This window comes from Podarcis tiliguerta (genome assembly GCF_965153285.1).
Source record: "Podarcis tiliguerta genome assembly, chromosome: Z".
In the NCBI taxonomy this organism is placed as follows: Eukaryota; Metazoa; Chordata; class Lepidosauria; order Squamata; family Lacertidae; genus Podarcis; species Podarcis tiliguerta.
This window is the reverse complement of record NC_139553.1, coordinates 17,204,531-17,221,991: the sequence shown is the minus strand read 5'-3', so window position 1 is coordinate 17,221,991 and position 17,461 is coordinate 17,204,531. Positions and strand designations below refer to the sequence as shown.

The 17,461-nt window shown below is 45.9% G+C and overlaps 1 protein-coding gene across 5 annotated transcripts in view; it reads left to right on the top strand.

Moving 5' to 3' along the window:
- The window catches only part of VAV2 (vav guanine nucleotide exchange factor 2), a 151,478-nt gene that overhangs the window by 11,268 nt on the left and 122,749 nt on the right, over positions 1 to 17,461 (top strand). The window contains exon 1 of one of the 5 annotated variants that reach the window (XM_083423535.1): positions 3,981 to 4,084. The exons of the other annotated variants lie outside the window; for them this stretch is intronic. Within the exon in view, the coding sequence (XP_083279661.1) occupies positions 4,052 to 4,084 (33 nt within the window). The 5' untranslated portion in view covers positions 3,981 to 4,051. Of the gene's footprint in view, positions 1 to 3,980; positions 4,085 to 17,461 lie in introns of those variants that run through there. 5 annotated transcript variants of the gene reach the window in all.

Sequence of the window (17,461 nt, the reverse complement as noted above, 5' to 3'; positions counted from 1 at the left end):
CACTATAAGACAGTCACCTACTGCCTATTTAATTCAGAACCAAAAGGACTAGAATCTGACAAAGTGCAAGACTCCTTCCTTTGTTCCAATTTAATTTAGTCATTTATTCACAACCATGAGCACCAGAATCTTACTTTATTTTTAAAGAGGGAGTAATAGCTCAGGGGTAGGGTAACTGCTTTGCACATGGACGATCCCACATTCAGTCCCTAACGGCATCTCAGAGCTGCTGCCCGTCAGTGTAGACCACCCTTTCTCAACCTTTGGTCCCCTACATGTTGTTGGACTACAACTCCCATCATCCCTAGCTAGCAAGACCAGTGGTCAAGGGTGGTGGGAGTTGTAGTCCAACATTTGGGGACCCAAGGTTGAGAAAGGCTTGTATGGGCATTATTGAGATAGAAGGACTATTGAGTCTGCCTCAGTATAAGGCAGCTTCTTTTGTTACTATATAATACTAAATTGGTTATGTTGTATTCATCTATTTTTAAAATAGTGCACCCTGCCTTAGGGTCATTTTAATGATGAGTGGGCTAAACATTCTGGAAATACAGAAATTAAATAGTGGATGAAATTTTTATTGTGACGTATGTTAAGCGAAGCTATAATCAGTAAGACTATGAGGAGTGTTGGGTTGGGAGAAAGAGAGGATGTTTGACTACAGTAATTAGCAAAGCCTTATGGCTGGCACCGTCCGCTTCATCATCTCTCTGGTTCATGGATTCTTGGATCTCTTAGCTTAATTGCTAGTCCGCAAGGCACCCGTCTGTTCATTATCCTTCCCTCTCTCCCCTCTGCTCTGCTTACTACAATTGACTTGGGAAACCAGTTTGCTCCCTGAGCTAGCCATTCTTAAATTGTTCTAGAGGTTTTGTTTAAATTTCCATCCTCTGCAAACGAAAATAAGAGCGCAGATTTTCCGAATCCTGCAATTTCTCATCAATGCAGAATCTTGGCATTGTGCAGGGAGTTTGCGATATAGAGATACTGCTTTCTTCCTATATACATAGAAACGGAAGGTGTTTTTACACACTGTAGTTTACATGACCACCTATAGGCAGATGTGTGAACTGCAGCCTGGCAAACGGCAGGCCAGATGCGTGGTTTAATGGAGAGGCGAGGTGCTGTGAAGCAAGCCGCTGGTGGAGTGCCTCCCCACTCCTTTAAAAGAGGGATGGGCTTGGGGTAATAGGCAAGGTGGGTGGAGGTGTAGAGGGAGGGGGTAGTTGGTCAGGTGTGGGGAAGGGGTAGGCAAGGTTAGTGAGCAGAGTGAGCAGGTATGGCAGCCTCCTAGTAAGAGAGAAAGAGAAATTCTAGTCCTTATGATTATTGCAAAGATAAACCTGAAAGGGTCAATGTTACCCATCTGATGTTGCAGCAAGCACTGCCCATCTTCATATTCTTAGGGTCTAGAAACTTACTTATTATTTTAAGTAAGACCACAAAGCTGTTTTTGTGTGTATGTTTTATTTCTTTTAAAGGAAGCCGTCTTCTTAATAATACAGTAATAATAATGAAAAGCAAATCAGCAAAAACTGTTCATTGTGCTTTGTTGAGTGGGAGTTACTCTAGGATGGTGGCCTGGGGCATACTTTTGCTCACCGCAGACAATGACTTTCTCTCTTTCTCTTGGTCCCCTTGTGAACATTTTGCTGGGATCTGAATTGTCATCCCTGGCCAAAATGCACAACAGGAAGTATAAAGTTGCTGTGTGTGTGTGTGCCTGACACACTGGACAATAAAATGAGGTGATATTCTTGAGGCAGAAGCCAAGAGATCTTGACCCTCTTTGAGCTAGACCTGGGTTTGCAGGATCTGTGAATGGTGAGGTGGATGATCATAATCGTATTTTGATCACCAGTTTTGCTTAAACAAGCTTATCCCAGTGTAGAAGATGATATTAAAACACATTTCCTTTCAGTCTGTTGTCAATTTTAATTATCCTTTGAACGTTTTTATATACATGTTTATAAACAGCCTTTTTTTGAATATTTTAGATTTTTTTTTTGTAAGCCTCTTGGAAGTTTGATTAGCCAAGTGGTATATAAATGCTGTTAAATAAAATAATCATTATTGGGTAGCATCCAAAGTTGATCTTACTGAGAGTAGAACTGTTGAAATGGATTGGTACCATTCAGTGGGTCTACCCTGAGTTGGACTTAGTTGGAGACAATCAATTATCATGATCATTGTGTAAAACGAAACAAGCGTTTGTGTCCAGCTAAGTTCTAGTCAGAGTAGACCCACTGAAATGAATGGAGATGTTAGCCATGCCCATTACATTCACTTGCTTTACTCTTGAGAGAAGGGAGCTCAAGATGGATGGGACTTTCTTGAAGGTGAAAAATTGAAGGCCCAAATGCAGACAATTCCAACAAGAAAGAAATAGGTATGGCTGCATAAGGAGCTTAAAGATGAACTGAGATTTAAGAAGGACATGTACAAGGTGAGTCCTTTAAAAGAGGCCCTGTGGATACAGAGTACACATGTTCCACAGGGCCTCTTTTAAAAGACTCGCCCTGTATAAGAAATGAAAGAAAAGGGACATCAGAAATGAGGAGTATGCACGATGAATACCCAACAGTTGCAGGGCGAATGTCAGGCAGGCTAAGGCTCAGAATGAGTTCAGCCTTGCAAGCAAGGTTAAAATGAATAAAAAAGGTTTCTTCGGCTATGTTTGAAGCAAGAGGAAGAACAAGCAAGTGGTGGGTCCTCTGCATGGAGAAGACAGAGAAATGCTCTTGGGTGACAGAGAGAAGGCAGAATTGCTCAACACCTACTTTGCAATGCCCAACCTGGTGATAACAATGATATAAGGAAAGCACTGAAGCCCAAGATAGGAAAAGAGGTGGTAAGGGAACACCCACTTTTAAATGAATTCCAATCTCCAGGGCCATATGAGCTGCACCCAAGGGTTTTAAAGGAGCTGGTAGATCTAATCTTGGAGCCCCTGTCCAGTGTGGTGTAGTGGTTAAGAGCGGTAGTCTCCTAATCTGGGGAACCGGGTTCGTGTCTCCGCTCCTCCACATGCAGCTGCTGGGTGACCTTGGGCCAGTCACAGTCTCTCAGCCCCACTCACCTCACAGAGTGTTTGTTGTGGGGGAGGAAGGGAAAGGAGAATGTTAGCCGCTTTGAGACTCCTGAAGTGGAGTGAAAGGCGGGATATCAAATCCAAACTCTTCTTTTTCTAATCTTTGAGAATTCTTGGAGATGAGATCGCAGCAGACTAGAGCTGGGCAGATGTCCCCATCTTCAGAAAGGGGAAAAAAGAAAACCAAGTTCAGCCTGATGTTGATAACAGGAAAGGTCCTAGAACAAATAATTAAGCAGTTGGTCTATGAGCACTTAGAAGAGACCCAGCATGGGTTTTTCAAAAACAAGTTATGTCAGATGAATCACATTTCTTTTTTTGATAGTCTCCATCAGGAGGTGGTGGACTCTTTTTCATTGCAGGTTTTTAACCAGAGGTTGGATGGCTGCCTGCCAGGGTTTATTTAGCTGTAATTCCTGCATTGCAGGGGTTGGACTAGATGACCGTCGGGGTCCCTTCCAACTCTACAATTCTATGGTTCTATGTGTAGGACTAGCAATTGATATAAGCTGCTGGCTTTGAATATTATGGAATTGTGGGGTATAATTGTTCTTGTTATGCTAGTGGAAGTATTGACTTCCTTGGGTTGATAACTCTTCACACAGGAGTTTCAAACCCCAGGGCCAAATGCAGCTCTCTTGTCCTCTCTATTTTGCCCACAACCCTCACTGGTCCTAGGTTGGACTAGACAACCTTACAAAGCCCCTTCTCCAACCCCTCCCCAAAAGCCCATCTGGTGATTCTATCATGAGTGAGATGCCACAACTCAATTTAGCAAGGCCTCTCCTCTTCCTGGAGGGGAGGGGTTGTGAGTGAGTGCAGCTTCCCGCAGCAGCAGGGAGGCGTATTCAGCTCCCTGCTTCTGATTTGCCCCGCTGCCTCGACCAAGCCCTTCAGCCGGCCAGCAGGGGGTGATGAATGGTTCAAGATAAAAGAACAGGAAGAAGGTGATGGAGCAACATGAAAGTGACTTGTGGAATTCATTGCCTCAGGGTAGGGATGGTGTCTGCCAGTTTAAATAGGCTTTAAAAAGAGAGAAAGAAAAGAATCAGATTCAGGGAGGACATGTCTAGATGTTTTAAGAAGATAAGTGGGCTGGACCAGTGGCCCATCTAGTCCAGCTTCCTGTTCTCACAGATACCTGTGGAAAAACCCCCAAGTTGGACCCAAGTGCAAGAGCTCCCTCTCTCATCCTATGGATCCCAGCAGCTGGTCCTCAGAAGCATCGCTGCCTCAGACTGTAGAGGCAGAGCATAGCCATTGCGGCTAGCAGCCAGCAATAGCCCTCACCTCTTCCTCCTCCTCCTCCATGTGTGTCCTCTTCTCTTAAATCCATCTGGGTTGGTGGCCACTACTGCCTCCAGTGGGAGAGAGTTCCATAGCTTAACTTTGCACTACGTGAAGAAGGACCTCATTTCATTTGTTTGGAATCTTCCAAGGTGAGATTTAAAAAGCAATAATAAAAAAATATAGTAGTCACCCACAAATATCAAAATAACTTTCTTCATCATAATCATCATCAAATGCGCTTCTGGCCACAGCCAACACCATCAGAGCATCCAGGAACAAAGTCACATTAGAACTGTGGACCTGACATTTCAGAGTGACTCCTAAGAGGGGAATACCAACCAGAATATCAGGTTCCTTACTAGCCAGAGGCACTCCTTATCTCCTCTGGATTAAGTTTTAGTTTGCTCAGGCTATCAGTGGCTTCTAGCCACAATATCTACACTCCAGCGCCATGGCTGCAGGTAAGGATGGTTCTCAGTAGCAGTTGCTGGAGGCTACTAGAGGATGGGTCCTGCTTGCAGGCTTTGCACTGGGGCATCTGGTTGGCCACTGTGAGAACAGGATGCTGGACTAGGTGGGCCATGGGCCTGATTCAGCAGGCTCTTCTTAGCTTCTTAAAGGTTAAGGGACCCCTGACCATTAGGTCCAGTCGTGACCAACTCTGGGGTTGCGGCGCTCATCTCGCTTTATTGGCCGAGGGAGCTGGCATACAGCTTCCGGGTCATGTGGCCAGCATGACTAAGCCGCTTCTGGCGAACCAAAGCAGTGCACTGAAATGCCGTTTCCCTTCCCGCCGGAGTGGTACCTATTTATCTACTTGCACTTTGACGTGCTTTTTAACTGCTAGGTTGGCGGAGCAGGGACCAAGCAACGGGAGCTCACCCCGTCACGGGGATTCGAACCGCCGACCTTCTGATCAGCATGTCCTAGGCTCTGTGGTTTAGACAACAGTGCCACCTGCGTTCCTCTCTTAGCTTCTTACTTGGAGCTATATCTTCCAGCCCGGCACCTTTGCCCATCATGAAATCCCAGGATGGGCTGAGGACATCAGAAAGGGAGAGAGTGAGTGTTCTGCAGCCAGCCCTTGACAAACTCACACAGTGCTCCTCAGAGAGAAAGAGACGCTTGGGCGGAGTTCCCGGCAACAGATTCCTGCCCGACGTTTTCTCTCCAGAGGCGGCTGCAAACCGGGGGCGGGGAGGGTGGGGGAGATTGTTCAGGAGGTCAACCCCAAAACACAGCTGAATCATTCAGAGAAAGCACCCAGCCCTGTCATTGGGCCATTTATAGCCTTCTGAAAAAAGCAAAAAACAAATGCATGAAACCAAGTATTATGCAGCTGGGTTGCCAGATTATCTATCAAGCTAAAGAGACTTTGCTTGTCTTAAAGTGATTGTTCCTAAGAGGCTCCCATTTGCAGATGTTTCAGGCCATGATTTCTGCATTGTAGGGGGTTGGACTACATGAGCCTTTGGGTCCCCTTGCAACCCTTCTATTCTATGATTCTACAACTCTAACCAGAATGGCCCAGGTTTGGTTGAGGCTGGTGGGAGTCATAGTGCAAAACATATGAAGGGGGCCAGGTTGGTGCAAGGCTGCATTTGAGAAATATATCTCTTGCCTCCACATACAAAGAGCCTGGCTGTTGGATCAGACCAGTGGCCCCTCCTTGTCTAGCTTCCTGCCCTCACAGAGGCCAATTAGGTGCCCCTATGGGAAGCATCCTCCAGCAGGCGTTGAGAGCGACAGCACTCTCCAGTTTTTGTTCCACATAATTTGGTATTCAGAGGTAAACTGCCTCTGGAGATGGAGGTTCTGCTAAGAAAGCTTTTAAAAGAAAAGGTTTGCTGCTGTTCTCACAGTGACCAGCCAGATGCTCAAAGGGGGAGCTTTCACAAGCAGGCCCTGAGCACAGCAGCGCTGGAGAGACCACAGACTTGGCGCTAGCCTGCTTAGAATTTTGCACCAAATCAAATAATCCAATGGAGCATGCAGAAATAAAGCTGAGGAGCACCATCTTTTCCCTTAGCAGAGGCCAGCCAAATGCCTCCAGCAAGATCACAAGCCTGACTATGATCCCGGATTGTTTGCCCCCTCATTGTTTGCCCCTGGCACCAATGGGTCATGGGACATAGAGTGCCTCTGAAGATGAAGGCTTTCCTACAGCCATCTGGTTGTATAAAGCAGAAATCTAGGAACTGGATACAGATTAAAAACAACAACAAGGACTGATCTTATAGGCCTTGCCATGTTGGTGCATACTCTGAATAGGGGTGGTTGCAGGGCCTGGAAATGCATAAACTCACCTACCAGAGGAACATAGGGTGCCTTCATTATCTTTTGCATGGTGGCTGAATCCTGCCAGCTGGCCATCATATTAGCATCGACTGAAGAAAGGTTGATAACTGTGTGACCTGGGCTTTGAACCCCTCCCTTGCCACCCCCCCCCCCTGCGTATAGCTGCATTATCCCTTTTCCAATAACAACCTTCCAGAAAAGTTCCTTGGGGATTTGTAGCAAATTTGTCACGTCCTGCTGAATATAATCTGTTATTGGGCAGTTTGGAAGTAATGAGAAATCTATCCCCTGGAGCCCATGGACCGGGAATTAAACAATGCCACTCTGTTAAATTCAGTAAAATTCCAGAGATCCTCTAATAATGAATTCGAATGTTGTTTTTACCCCCTACTCTGGTGTATTGAAATAAAATGAAGACACTCCCCCACCCTCAGTATTTTAATAACCTAAAGTACCGTACTTTCTCTGTCATTTAGTAATCTCCTGCCCAATCCAGCCACAAAAAAAGCCAGATGTTAATACTAGTTCCATGGAAACTGCAAACCAGTTCTGATGAAGATGGAGCATAGTTTTTCCTCCCTCTTTCATAACACTAGAACTCATGGACATCCAATGAACCTGAATACAGTCATACCTCGAGTTGAATGTGCTTTGGGTTGACCACGTTCAAGTTGCGTTCAAGTAATGGAACGCGTTACTTCTGGGTTTCGCCACTTGCGTATGCGCAGATGCTCAAAATGACGTCATGTGCATGCACAGAAGCGCCGAAACGTGACACGCTGTTGAGTCTTGCGTTCTGTTCGGGATGCGAACGGGGCTCCGGAACGGATCCCGTTCGCATCCCGAGGTACCACTGTATTGGAAGATTCAGGATGGATAAAAGAAAGGACTTCTGCACACAGTGCATCGTTAGACTGTGAAACTCCCTTCCACAGGAGGCAACAATGGCCGCCCACTTGGATGTCTTTAAAAGAAGCTTGGACACATTAATAGAAGAGAGAGCTATCAATGGATATTAGGCGCAATGGCTCTGCTCTACCTCCAGAGTTGGAGGCAGCAAGGCTTCCAAATACCAGTTGCTGGAAACTGCAGGAGGGGAGAGAGCTCTTGTGTTTGATTCTGGTTGGCCTCATCCAGCAGGGCTCTTCTTATGTTCATACATACAAAAGCTGATCGCTCCAGGTGTTCTGTTTGTTCTTCCAAAAGACAGGTTAAATTCCTCATTGTTTCCTTCCTTCCTTTTTAAATGATAACCCCCCCCCCCCCACAAATTACCTTAAACCTTGCATAATTGCTTATTTCTATTGCACTAGGGAATGGTTGGAGAATTCCCTGGCATGGAAAGTGCAAGAGTGATAATTATGGTTCTAATGGCGATAGCAGGCAGGTAATTATCGAACAAAGCTCTCAGTCACTGAGACACATAGCCCTTCTCCTGCTCTCCTCCTTCTGCCAGGAAGAGGAGTATTTAAGAAGATTGTTCTCCAAAGAAATGGTGGGACAGTTTAATTCTAGTTCAGCTGAAGCTGAAACTCCCCCTGCCAAAAAAAGGGGGGGGGAAATAAAGACCCCACTAGGCTGGCAAGGAAGACTTACTGTACTTCTCTGCAAAAACATGCCCTCCCCTCCACTTTCAAAGATTTCTGAAGCCACATCTCTGAAAGAAAAGCTCTCTAAAACTTTCCACTAAAATATTTATGCCGCTCTTTGCTGTAAAGGAGAAAAAAAGATTTCTCGTGGCAAAGTCCAACCAGCGTAGCGGAACAGGAAGGGCTGGGGGTTGTAATCGGTTCTGGAAGGGTGAGCAGCAAACTTGCATACTGAGGAGTGCTGTTGGGAGGACAAAGATCGATGCATGGGAGATTCCGATTGGACAGTGGCTTTGACTGACAAGCTTCTGCTGCATCCACATGACAGTTTATTCTGTTTTCCTAACTGTTAATTTCCGCATTATATCTGAGCTCCCGTAGGATGTTAAGCCACTTCTGGGAAAATACGCAGTATAGTGCGAAGTTTATCACTGACTTATCTTTTTTTTTTAATAGAAGCAAATAATATGCAAACAAGCTCCAAACCTGCACTATATTTGAGCTTTCACATGGTGCAAAAGCCACTTCCGAACCTAGTAGAGTATAGTGAATTTTTTCATGTTATTTGCATCTGGGGAAGAAAAATCCATTTGGACTAACACGGAAGTGTACAATAAACGTGCTCTGTGTTCTGCAGTATTTCCAGAACAGGCTTATATGTTTTGTGAAAGCTCAAATATAGAGATTGTGTTAGGGCAGGGGTGGGTGACATTCTTTTTCAGTCCAGGGGCTGCATTCCCTTCTGGGCAACTTTCTGGGGGCCACATGCCAAAAGTGTGCAGGGCCAGAGGCAGAAGTGACACACACACTTCTCTATCCCTGATCCAGGCAAGCAAGAAGCATTATCAGAGTTCAAAGACATATCCCAGCTAGTCATAAACAGTCAAGGAGGCTATGAAGAAGGACCAGTGAGGGGTGTGTCCTGGGAGGAGTTCCAAGGGCTGGGGAGAGTGGCCGGGAGGGCCGCATTCAGTCCATAGGCCTGAGGCTCTACGTCCCTCCCATGTGTGATTGGTAGTGATAACATTTTGTCCTACAACTTTATCCCACTGCTACCCGAGTTAAAATGTACCAGGTGCACAAACCCAGTTTTGTTTTTGCTCCAACTCAAGATGACTCTTCCGTTTGAGTTGTGGCACCTCCCTGTTTTGGAAGCTGCGCTGTGGATCTGGCTGCTGTATTCTCTCTCTGATGTTTTATAGCCTCATCTAAAATACAGCACGACCTGGAAAACAAAAACACAAAAAAGGTTTTTGTCAGAGTGTGCTATGCGGCAAGTGCGATTTACTGGAAGGTGGAAGAATCTGTTTTTCCAGGGTGCTTCTCTGCTGTCTTATAACCTGGTTTATGTTTTCTTAAGAAAGAAGGCGGGTTGGCTCATACAGAAATGGCCTCATTAACCTCGTGATTTAGGGAGTCAGAAGCAGAACGTGTTCTTCATCCCGGCAAAAGCCTGTGCGCTGCTTCTTTCCCATTTGTTTTCCATTTTCTTGATGCATGCAGCTTGTTAAAAAGAAGTAGGCACTTGCTATGCATACAGTGTTTCCCCAACAGTTTTCATTTACTGCTAGGTGAAACCTTCCCCATTATGCTACTGTGGAATTGGCCTCCAACTAGAGGCAGTGATGGCCACCAACTTGGGCGGCTTCAAAAGAGGATTCCACAAGTTCATAATGCTATCAGTGGCTTCTAGGCACGATGGCTACATTCTACTTCAGCTGTCGGTGGCAGGATACCATTGAATGCCAGCTGCTGGGAATTGCAAGTGGTCTTGTGAGCTTTGCATTGGGGCATCTGGTTGGCCACTGGGAGAACATCATTCTGGACTAGATGGAATCCCTCTGGAAGAGCCAGGCTCTTCTTAGATTTGGATACCAGTTACTGGGAATCCCTTGTGGAGAGTGCTATTTCACTCAGGTCTTTCTTGCAAGCTTCCCAGAGGATGCTAGACTAGATCCAGTGCTAGACTGTGGGGACAGGATGCTAGAGTAGATCCAGTAAGACTCTTAAGTTCTTATATGTTTCTCCACAATCTTTGGCAGTCAACCCAGCCTTGGTTAAAAATCAATCAAACAAACAGAACATACCTGCAAAATATGTGATCAAAGGGGTCCATAACTGACCTCCAGCAAGACTGAAATGGGATGGAATTAGTAGCTTAGCCCTTTCCTAAATCAAACCTTCTGTCTGACTCCCTGTTCTGAGCATTGCTAACATGGGCAAGCCTAGAACAGTGACTCAAACAGAGACAGGCAGACTCTTCTGCTGCAGGGCAGGCGGTCAAGTCTCCAGAGTCTCTGCAAAGTGACAAAGTGACCCAGTGTTTCAGAAATACCTCCCTGCGGAATTACCCAGCTGAAAACAGCAAGAAGCCTCTTCTGTGGATTGAATGTTCTGGGCAGGCTGCAGCCTTTAATCGCTTTATTTGTTTCTCTCACCCCACACCCTGCCCAGCTACAACACACCAGCTGTTCTCTCACTGCACACATTCTGCGAATTACTTGATCTAGTTTGTTTGCCATGATCTGTTTTGCACTCTGGTCTTGCTTCAGGGTGTTTAGGAAAAAACACAGCATGTCATCGACAGTGCTGTTTTAGATGGCGAATGAGTCCTTTAGGGGTGCATAAAACAATAACCTTGCTTGGAATGGTGAGAGACAGAAGCAGGGTACCTTCTGCCTCCCTGTTAATGGAAAGCAGCTTTCCCATTTCAATGGAGCCATCTTGGCCTTAAGGAGGGCAGAGTGCTCCTCTTGTTCTCAGGTCCTGCTTGAAGGCTTCCCATTGGGGCATCTGGCTAGCCATTCTGAGAACAGGATGTTAGACTGGATGAGCCTATGCTCATATTCTGCAGGGCCTTTCTTAGCCATGGAATGGAGCATCCTTGTTGAAATGCAGTCTATCTCTGAATACCAGTTGTTGGGGAGCAACAGCGATTGCACTCAGACTCTGCTTGCAGGCTTCAAACTGGGGCATCTGGCTGGCCAGATATAGTTGGGGAGCATTTTGAAACTTTGGAACATATCCATTCATTGTGGTTGTGTTCTGCCAAAATGCCTAGTGCTCCGCAGTTGGGGTGGTCTCAATTTATCTCCCCCGCAATCCATGGAAGTCCTTTAGGGGGAGAGCGATCAGCCTACTCAAGACCACCTACTGAACTTCATGGCTTAGAAGGGACTGGAACCCAGAACTGCTGCAGTGGGAGGTGTGAGTTTTTAAATGTTGTGTGATGCACCACACGGGCTTGGGTTAGTTGCCCCGGATCCCAGTTCCTGCAATAAACCAATTGTGAATTGTTTCACTGTTGCCCTAAATGCTTAATCCAGTGTAGGAAAAACGATAATAATGAAAAAAATAATAAGCATGTTTTCCTGTACTCCACCCACCCCCACCAGTAAGAGATTAAATTTGCTTAAATTCCCCTTTACAGGAATGACCAGATGCAGGTCTGTAAATCTTAGGAGCTATCTAGGCGATATAACTGAAGTATCTGCCCTGCCGTGGGCCCCTGTGCTTCTATCACAAATAATTTAATAAAGTGTAAAAATGAAGGGTAATAAAAATTTAGCAGCATGGAAACCTCACTCCCACCCCCTCAAGCAAAGTCCTCATTTCCAAAACTGCTTTGGCTAATTTCCTCTCGGCCAAAGCTGCCCCAACGACGGAAACCAGCTGCTGTTGTCAGTCTGATAATATTGGGGGCGATCTAAGCCCTGCTTAGGTTTAATACAGTATACTAATTTGTAGTCCTGGCTGGCAAGATAAACATTTCTGTCTCCTCCCCCCCCCAAAAAAAAAATCCCATGGGCAACTATTTTCTCTTCAATGGATAGTGAAATCTTACCTCTCCATTTTGAATTGAGGAACTGGATTCCTGTTAATTCTGACATATACTGATCAAGATCAGCATCTCCTCGGCCAATGTGAGAATAACTGGAAAATGATTTATCCTTGGATTCCACACTTCTCCTAATTGCATGATATCCTTTTTGCCTTTTTAAAAAAATAAATAAATAAAGTTCCCTTCCCAAAATGCGTATTTCAAAACTAGCATCCTCTCAGAGATGCATGTATTGAGATAAAGCGTTTTATCCCAACAAATTTAAACTCATTGTAGACCCATTGAACTTAATGAACCTACGTTAGTCATGCCCATCAGTTTTCGTTGGTCCACTAATATTGGATTCTAAATACTTAAATGCACATTTTGTGATCAGTGGTGTCTATGATGAATGCACATCTAGCAATTAATTTTTGTGTAGATTTAAAGTGTACACACACACACACACACACACACACACAGAGCAGATGAACGTGGAAATGGAATGGATTTGCAAATGCTCACAAGGATCTAATCATCCATTTAGCAGCAGTGGCTAGGCTGGAACTTGTCCAGCACTGGAGATATTATTCCCTTGTACTCTAAGGGGATGGTGGAACAAGGTATGGCTGCTGGCAGTTGTGGGAAAAGTTACAGAACATAACAGGCAGCTTGTTGTTGTTGTTTAGTCCATTAGTCGTGTCCGACTCTTCGTGACCCCATGGACCAGAGCACGCCAGGCACTTCTGCCTTCCACTGCCTCCCGCAGTTTGGTCAGACTCATGTTTGTAGCTTCAAGAACACTGTCCAACCATCTCGTCCTCTGCCATCCCCTTCTCCTTGTGCCCTCCATCTTTCCCAACATCAGGGTCTTTTCCAGTCTTCTCTTCTCATGAGGTGGCCAAAGTATTGGAGCCTCAGCTTCACGATCTGTCCTTCCAGTGAGCACTCAGGGCTGATTTCCTTCAGAATGGATGTGTTTGATCTTCTTGCAGTCCATGGGACTCTCAAGAGTCTCCTCCAGCACCATAATTCAAAAGCAAACAGGCAGCTTAGAGGGCTTAAATCCAAAACACAATTCTCAGTTATTTGCTCTCCATTTGTCATATTGGTTTTGTGACAACAGGGAGCACCCCCACCCCCTGCAGATCTCCATTGTCTATTGTGGACTCATGTCATACCTATGCACTTTTGGCCTTTGGATTAAAATCTAAAAAATATATTTCTTGGCCAACCAGATTGCTGTATCTACATCCTTTTGGGTCCCCCCCTTTCTTTCTGTGCATTTACAAGTGGCACCTAAGTTCGTAGTCAAACCTTTGTTGTGTGTGTCTTGTTATATATTTTATATCTAACTGAAAAACGTCAATATAAATAAATTGAATAGTCAATATAAATATTCAATATAAATAAATTCCACATGGGGAATGGACATGGATTGGGAATAATGATTTGGACATCACAAAAACATCTCTAGTTTGGCCATCATTTAAAAAAACACCTAGTATTTGGTTGGTGGTTTGGATAATGCCAATGTCTGGTTGGGAGGAGGAGCGGGGGTCTGTTTTCAGTTATCCCTGCTCTAGTGTAAAGCCCAGTCATCCCAAGCCAAATGGTTGAATAACTTTTGGGAAGCGCTCCCCCCCCCACCTCCAATCTCAGAGGTGTTTTAACGTCATTGCCAAGAAGAAGTTGCCATTTGATTCTTGGACCGTTCCATTTCTCGTCTCATGCCAGCGGGCATAATATAAACCGTGTGCAGTTCAGGTGAGGAGGTCATCTGATGCTTTTCCAAATGTTATGAAACGGGAGAAGTCCAGGTGTTCTTGCTAAGATGTTTTTGTTTCCCCAAGAACTGCTTGTCCTTGCGGAGCTCTGGTGATGGATGTTTCCTGGGGTACCACTTGGCTTTGTTGATCTGCTTTTCAGCACACTATGAGGGCTGGGTTGACAGCTGTGTGTATTGGGACAGGCAGATCTACCTATATATGGATGGCCGCTGTGAGAACAGGATACAGGACTAGATAGGGCCCCCTTTGGCCTGGTCCAGCAGGCTCTTCTTCTGGAGGTCTACTGTGAGAACTGAACCTCCACACTCAGGAGTAGTCTACCTCTGAATTCAAGATGGCTCTCCTTATGTTCATTTCAGTTTCTTCTGGGCTCACGCTTTGACTCCCTTCCATCTGTAACCCTCCAACAACTCCCATCTTTGAATACCTTAAAGTTCTACAGGAGGGTGAGGGTTGCCCCCCCCCCCAACTTTCAGTGCTGCCCCTTTGAGGCACTTTTATAAAGGTGCTCAGCTTGGCCATTTCCCTATTTAGCTTTCCCAGCGATTAAAGCCATTGCTCTTTCCTGAAGCGTTTATTAGCACGGTGCTGAACTGTGTCCAGACAGGACTTCTGGGAGTTGCTCTTTGATCTCCCTTTCTATTTTGTGTTGGTTTTTGAAATGGAAATTGTCTTGGGCTTATAAAAAGGAATTGTTTGCAAGAGAGAGTGTGTGAGAGGGAACTGTTCTGGATTAGGCCAAAGGCCCATATAGTCCAACCTCCAGATTCCCAAACAAGATGCCTACAAGCAAGACCTGATCTCAACAGCAGCTCTCCCCATGTGCGAGTTCCAGAAACTAGTATTTGGAGGCATTCACTGCTTCCAGGGGTGGAGGGACAGCACCAACATTGTGGATGGTAACCACTGATCATCTCTCTCCCATCAGCTCCAGCCTTAAGTGATGCCTATGTGCCAAACCGTGGAATGTGGGTGGCACTTTGGGTTAAACCACAAAGCCTAGGACTTGCTGATCAGAAGGTTGGTGGTTCGAATCCCCGCGACAGGGTGAGCTCCCGTTGCTCGGTCCCTGCTCCTGCCAACCTAGCAGTTCAAAAGCACATCAAAGTGCAAATAGATAAATAGGTACCGCTCCGGCGGGAAGGTTAACGGCGTTTCCGTGCGCTGCTCTGGTTTTGCCAGAAGCGGCTTAGTCATGCTGGCCACATGACCTGGAAGCTGGCCAATAAAGCGAGATGAGTGCCGCAACCCCAGAGTCGGTCATGACTGGAACTAATGGTCAGGGGTCCCTTTACCTTTACCTATGTGCCAAACCATTTGGGAACAGGCTGCTGGTTGGGAAAAGGGTCAGCCTTCTGTACATACTCAGAGGCACTTACCTTAGGTATCTATCTGTCTCTCTGTGTGTGTTTTTATAAAAGGGAAATGCATAGAAGAAGGAAGAAGGAGTCGTGCCAAACAAGCAGGAGGGCCGGGGGGGGGGGCAGTGAGGCTGCAAGACTAAATTCTATTATACCAAGACTGCAAGACTGTCTAAATTCTATTATACCACTGAAAGCAATGTAGAAGGTGCAATATCTAGTAAGAACGAGACCTAGCACCTCTCATGCATGGGGAAGTGTTTTCTGAGCATTCTCTTATTTCCAACCCCCCCACTTCTTCCCTTTTTCCTCCATGCACACTTTTAAGTTGGCTTTTTCACCAGGAAGGCCTCTGGAAGGGTGGAGGCGGGGCGGGGCGGGGGGGAGAAGCACAGGTTCAGCTTCTTCAAGATGAGATACGGTAATAACTTAGGGGAACCCAGGGGACTCGCTGGAGCAGGATGCAAAAAGGCACATTGCAGGGTGGAGGGTGGGAGCTCTGCCTTTCATCCTGGTAGCCTTGTGTTGCTGCTTTACAACCCAGCTCAGTGCCTTTTTCTGTGTCATCTGGAAATCGAATCTTGCTCTGCATAGCGAAGCAGGATGTATCTGGGAGGTGGGGTGTGTCGCCCGCTGCTCTGCTTCTGGATCAATCTCCATCCCAGTGCTGTGATAGTCTCAGTGCCCGAGGCAGAGTCTGTGCTTCCACTCCTGCACTGGAAACAGAGAAAAGATCTGATGCTAAATCAAACCTTTCCTCCCGCTAGCTCTGTATTATCTACAGTGACAGGCAGTGACTGTTTATCATTTTAGGCAAGGGCCATTGGGGGTTAAACTTGGGACCTTCTGCATACCAAGCAGGTGCTCTGCCACTGAGTTATGACCCTTCTTCTAAACTAAGATCCCAGCCCTCATTGTTCTAAATAATAATAATAAACCCTATCTTATACTGAGTCAGCCCATTGGTCCACAGATGGAGGCAGGAATACTTTTGAATACTAGTTTCTGGAAACTATAGGAGGAGAGAGTTCTGTGGAGCAGAGCACAGCTATCAGGGGCTAGTAGCCATCAATAGCCCCCTCCTCAGTGGATTTGTCACATTCTCTTTTAAAGCCATCTAGGTTGGTGGCCATTACTGCCTGCTGCAGGAGTGAGTTCCATAGTTCATCCTGGTGTTGCATGAAGAAGTCCTTTCTTTTATCTGTTTGGAATCTTCAAACATTCAGCTTCATTGCATGTCCACCAGTTCCAGTGTTACAGGGATGTAGGGGGGAGCCCTTGACAACTGTGGTCAAAGAAGGATGTCTGGTGGCAATTATTTTAATTTTTAAATATGGAATTAGAAAGACACCAGCATGGACTTGTGTCCAAGTTACCCTAGCTCAGCATTGGGAAACAGCTTTGCCCTCACCGGGTCCAATGAACAAAGCATTTCCTGTGATGCTGATGGTCAAGATCTAGGCATACGTGCATTTAAGTGTAGTTGGGTTCTCTGAATTAGGTTGGCTGGGAATAGAAAGGTGGAGGAGGGCAACATCATAGTCTGGTGTGCCAACCATGACCATCCCTGAACAAAAGTAGCCTGGTTGCAGTTAAGCCCACATGGTCACCTTCAGGTTTGACTACTGCAATGTGGCGTGTGTGGGACTGCCTTTGAAGGCTATCCTGAAACTATACGCCAACAGCACGATCCTTTCCTTAGTGGGTCTGACGAGAAAAGCATTGTTCGTGATGCATTGTTCAAAAACTGGGCCTGTAGAACTGGATTCTGCAAGCTAGGTTGGCTGAAAGTAGAGAGATTGTGCCTGATCCTGATGGAATCGAAGTGCCCACGGCAGGTTGCTGTTAAGCAGTTTCAGTCCAGAGTCACACCTGTTGGCTGCCCAATTCGACCACAATAACCCTCCTGCGCCACTCGCGACTATGGCCTGAACTTTGTTTCACCTCTCATTCCTAACCCACACAGCCTTGACTGTTACTGTCAGTGAAGCGTGAGCTGGCTTAAACATGCCAGGGGCAACGATGATGGTGATTAAGATCTGGGTTGGGTTGGTGGAAATTCTGACACGACAAAAACCTTCTTTGTTCTCAGCTACTTCAGGCCAAAGGAGGAGATTTTGTTTTGGAGGCTCTTCTGCAGGAAGAAAGTGGAGTCAGCTACAAGTATATGGGCCTTGGGCTGACACGGAAAAACCTAGTGCCCTCCAAATATTCTGCAGCAC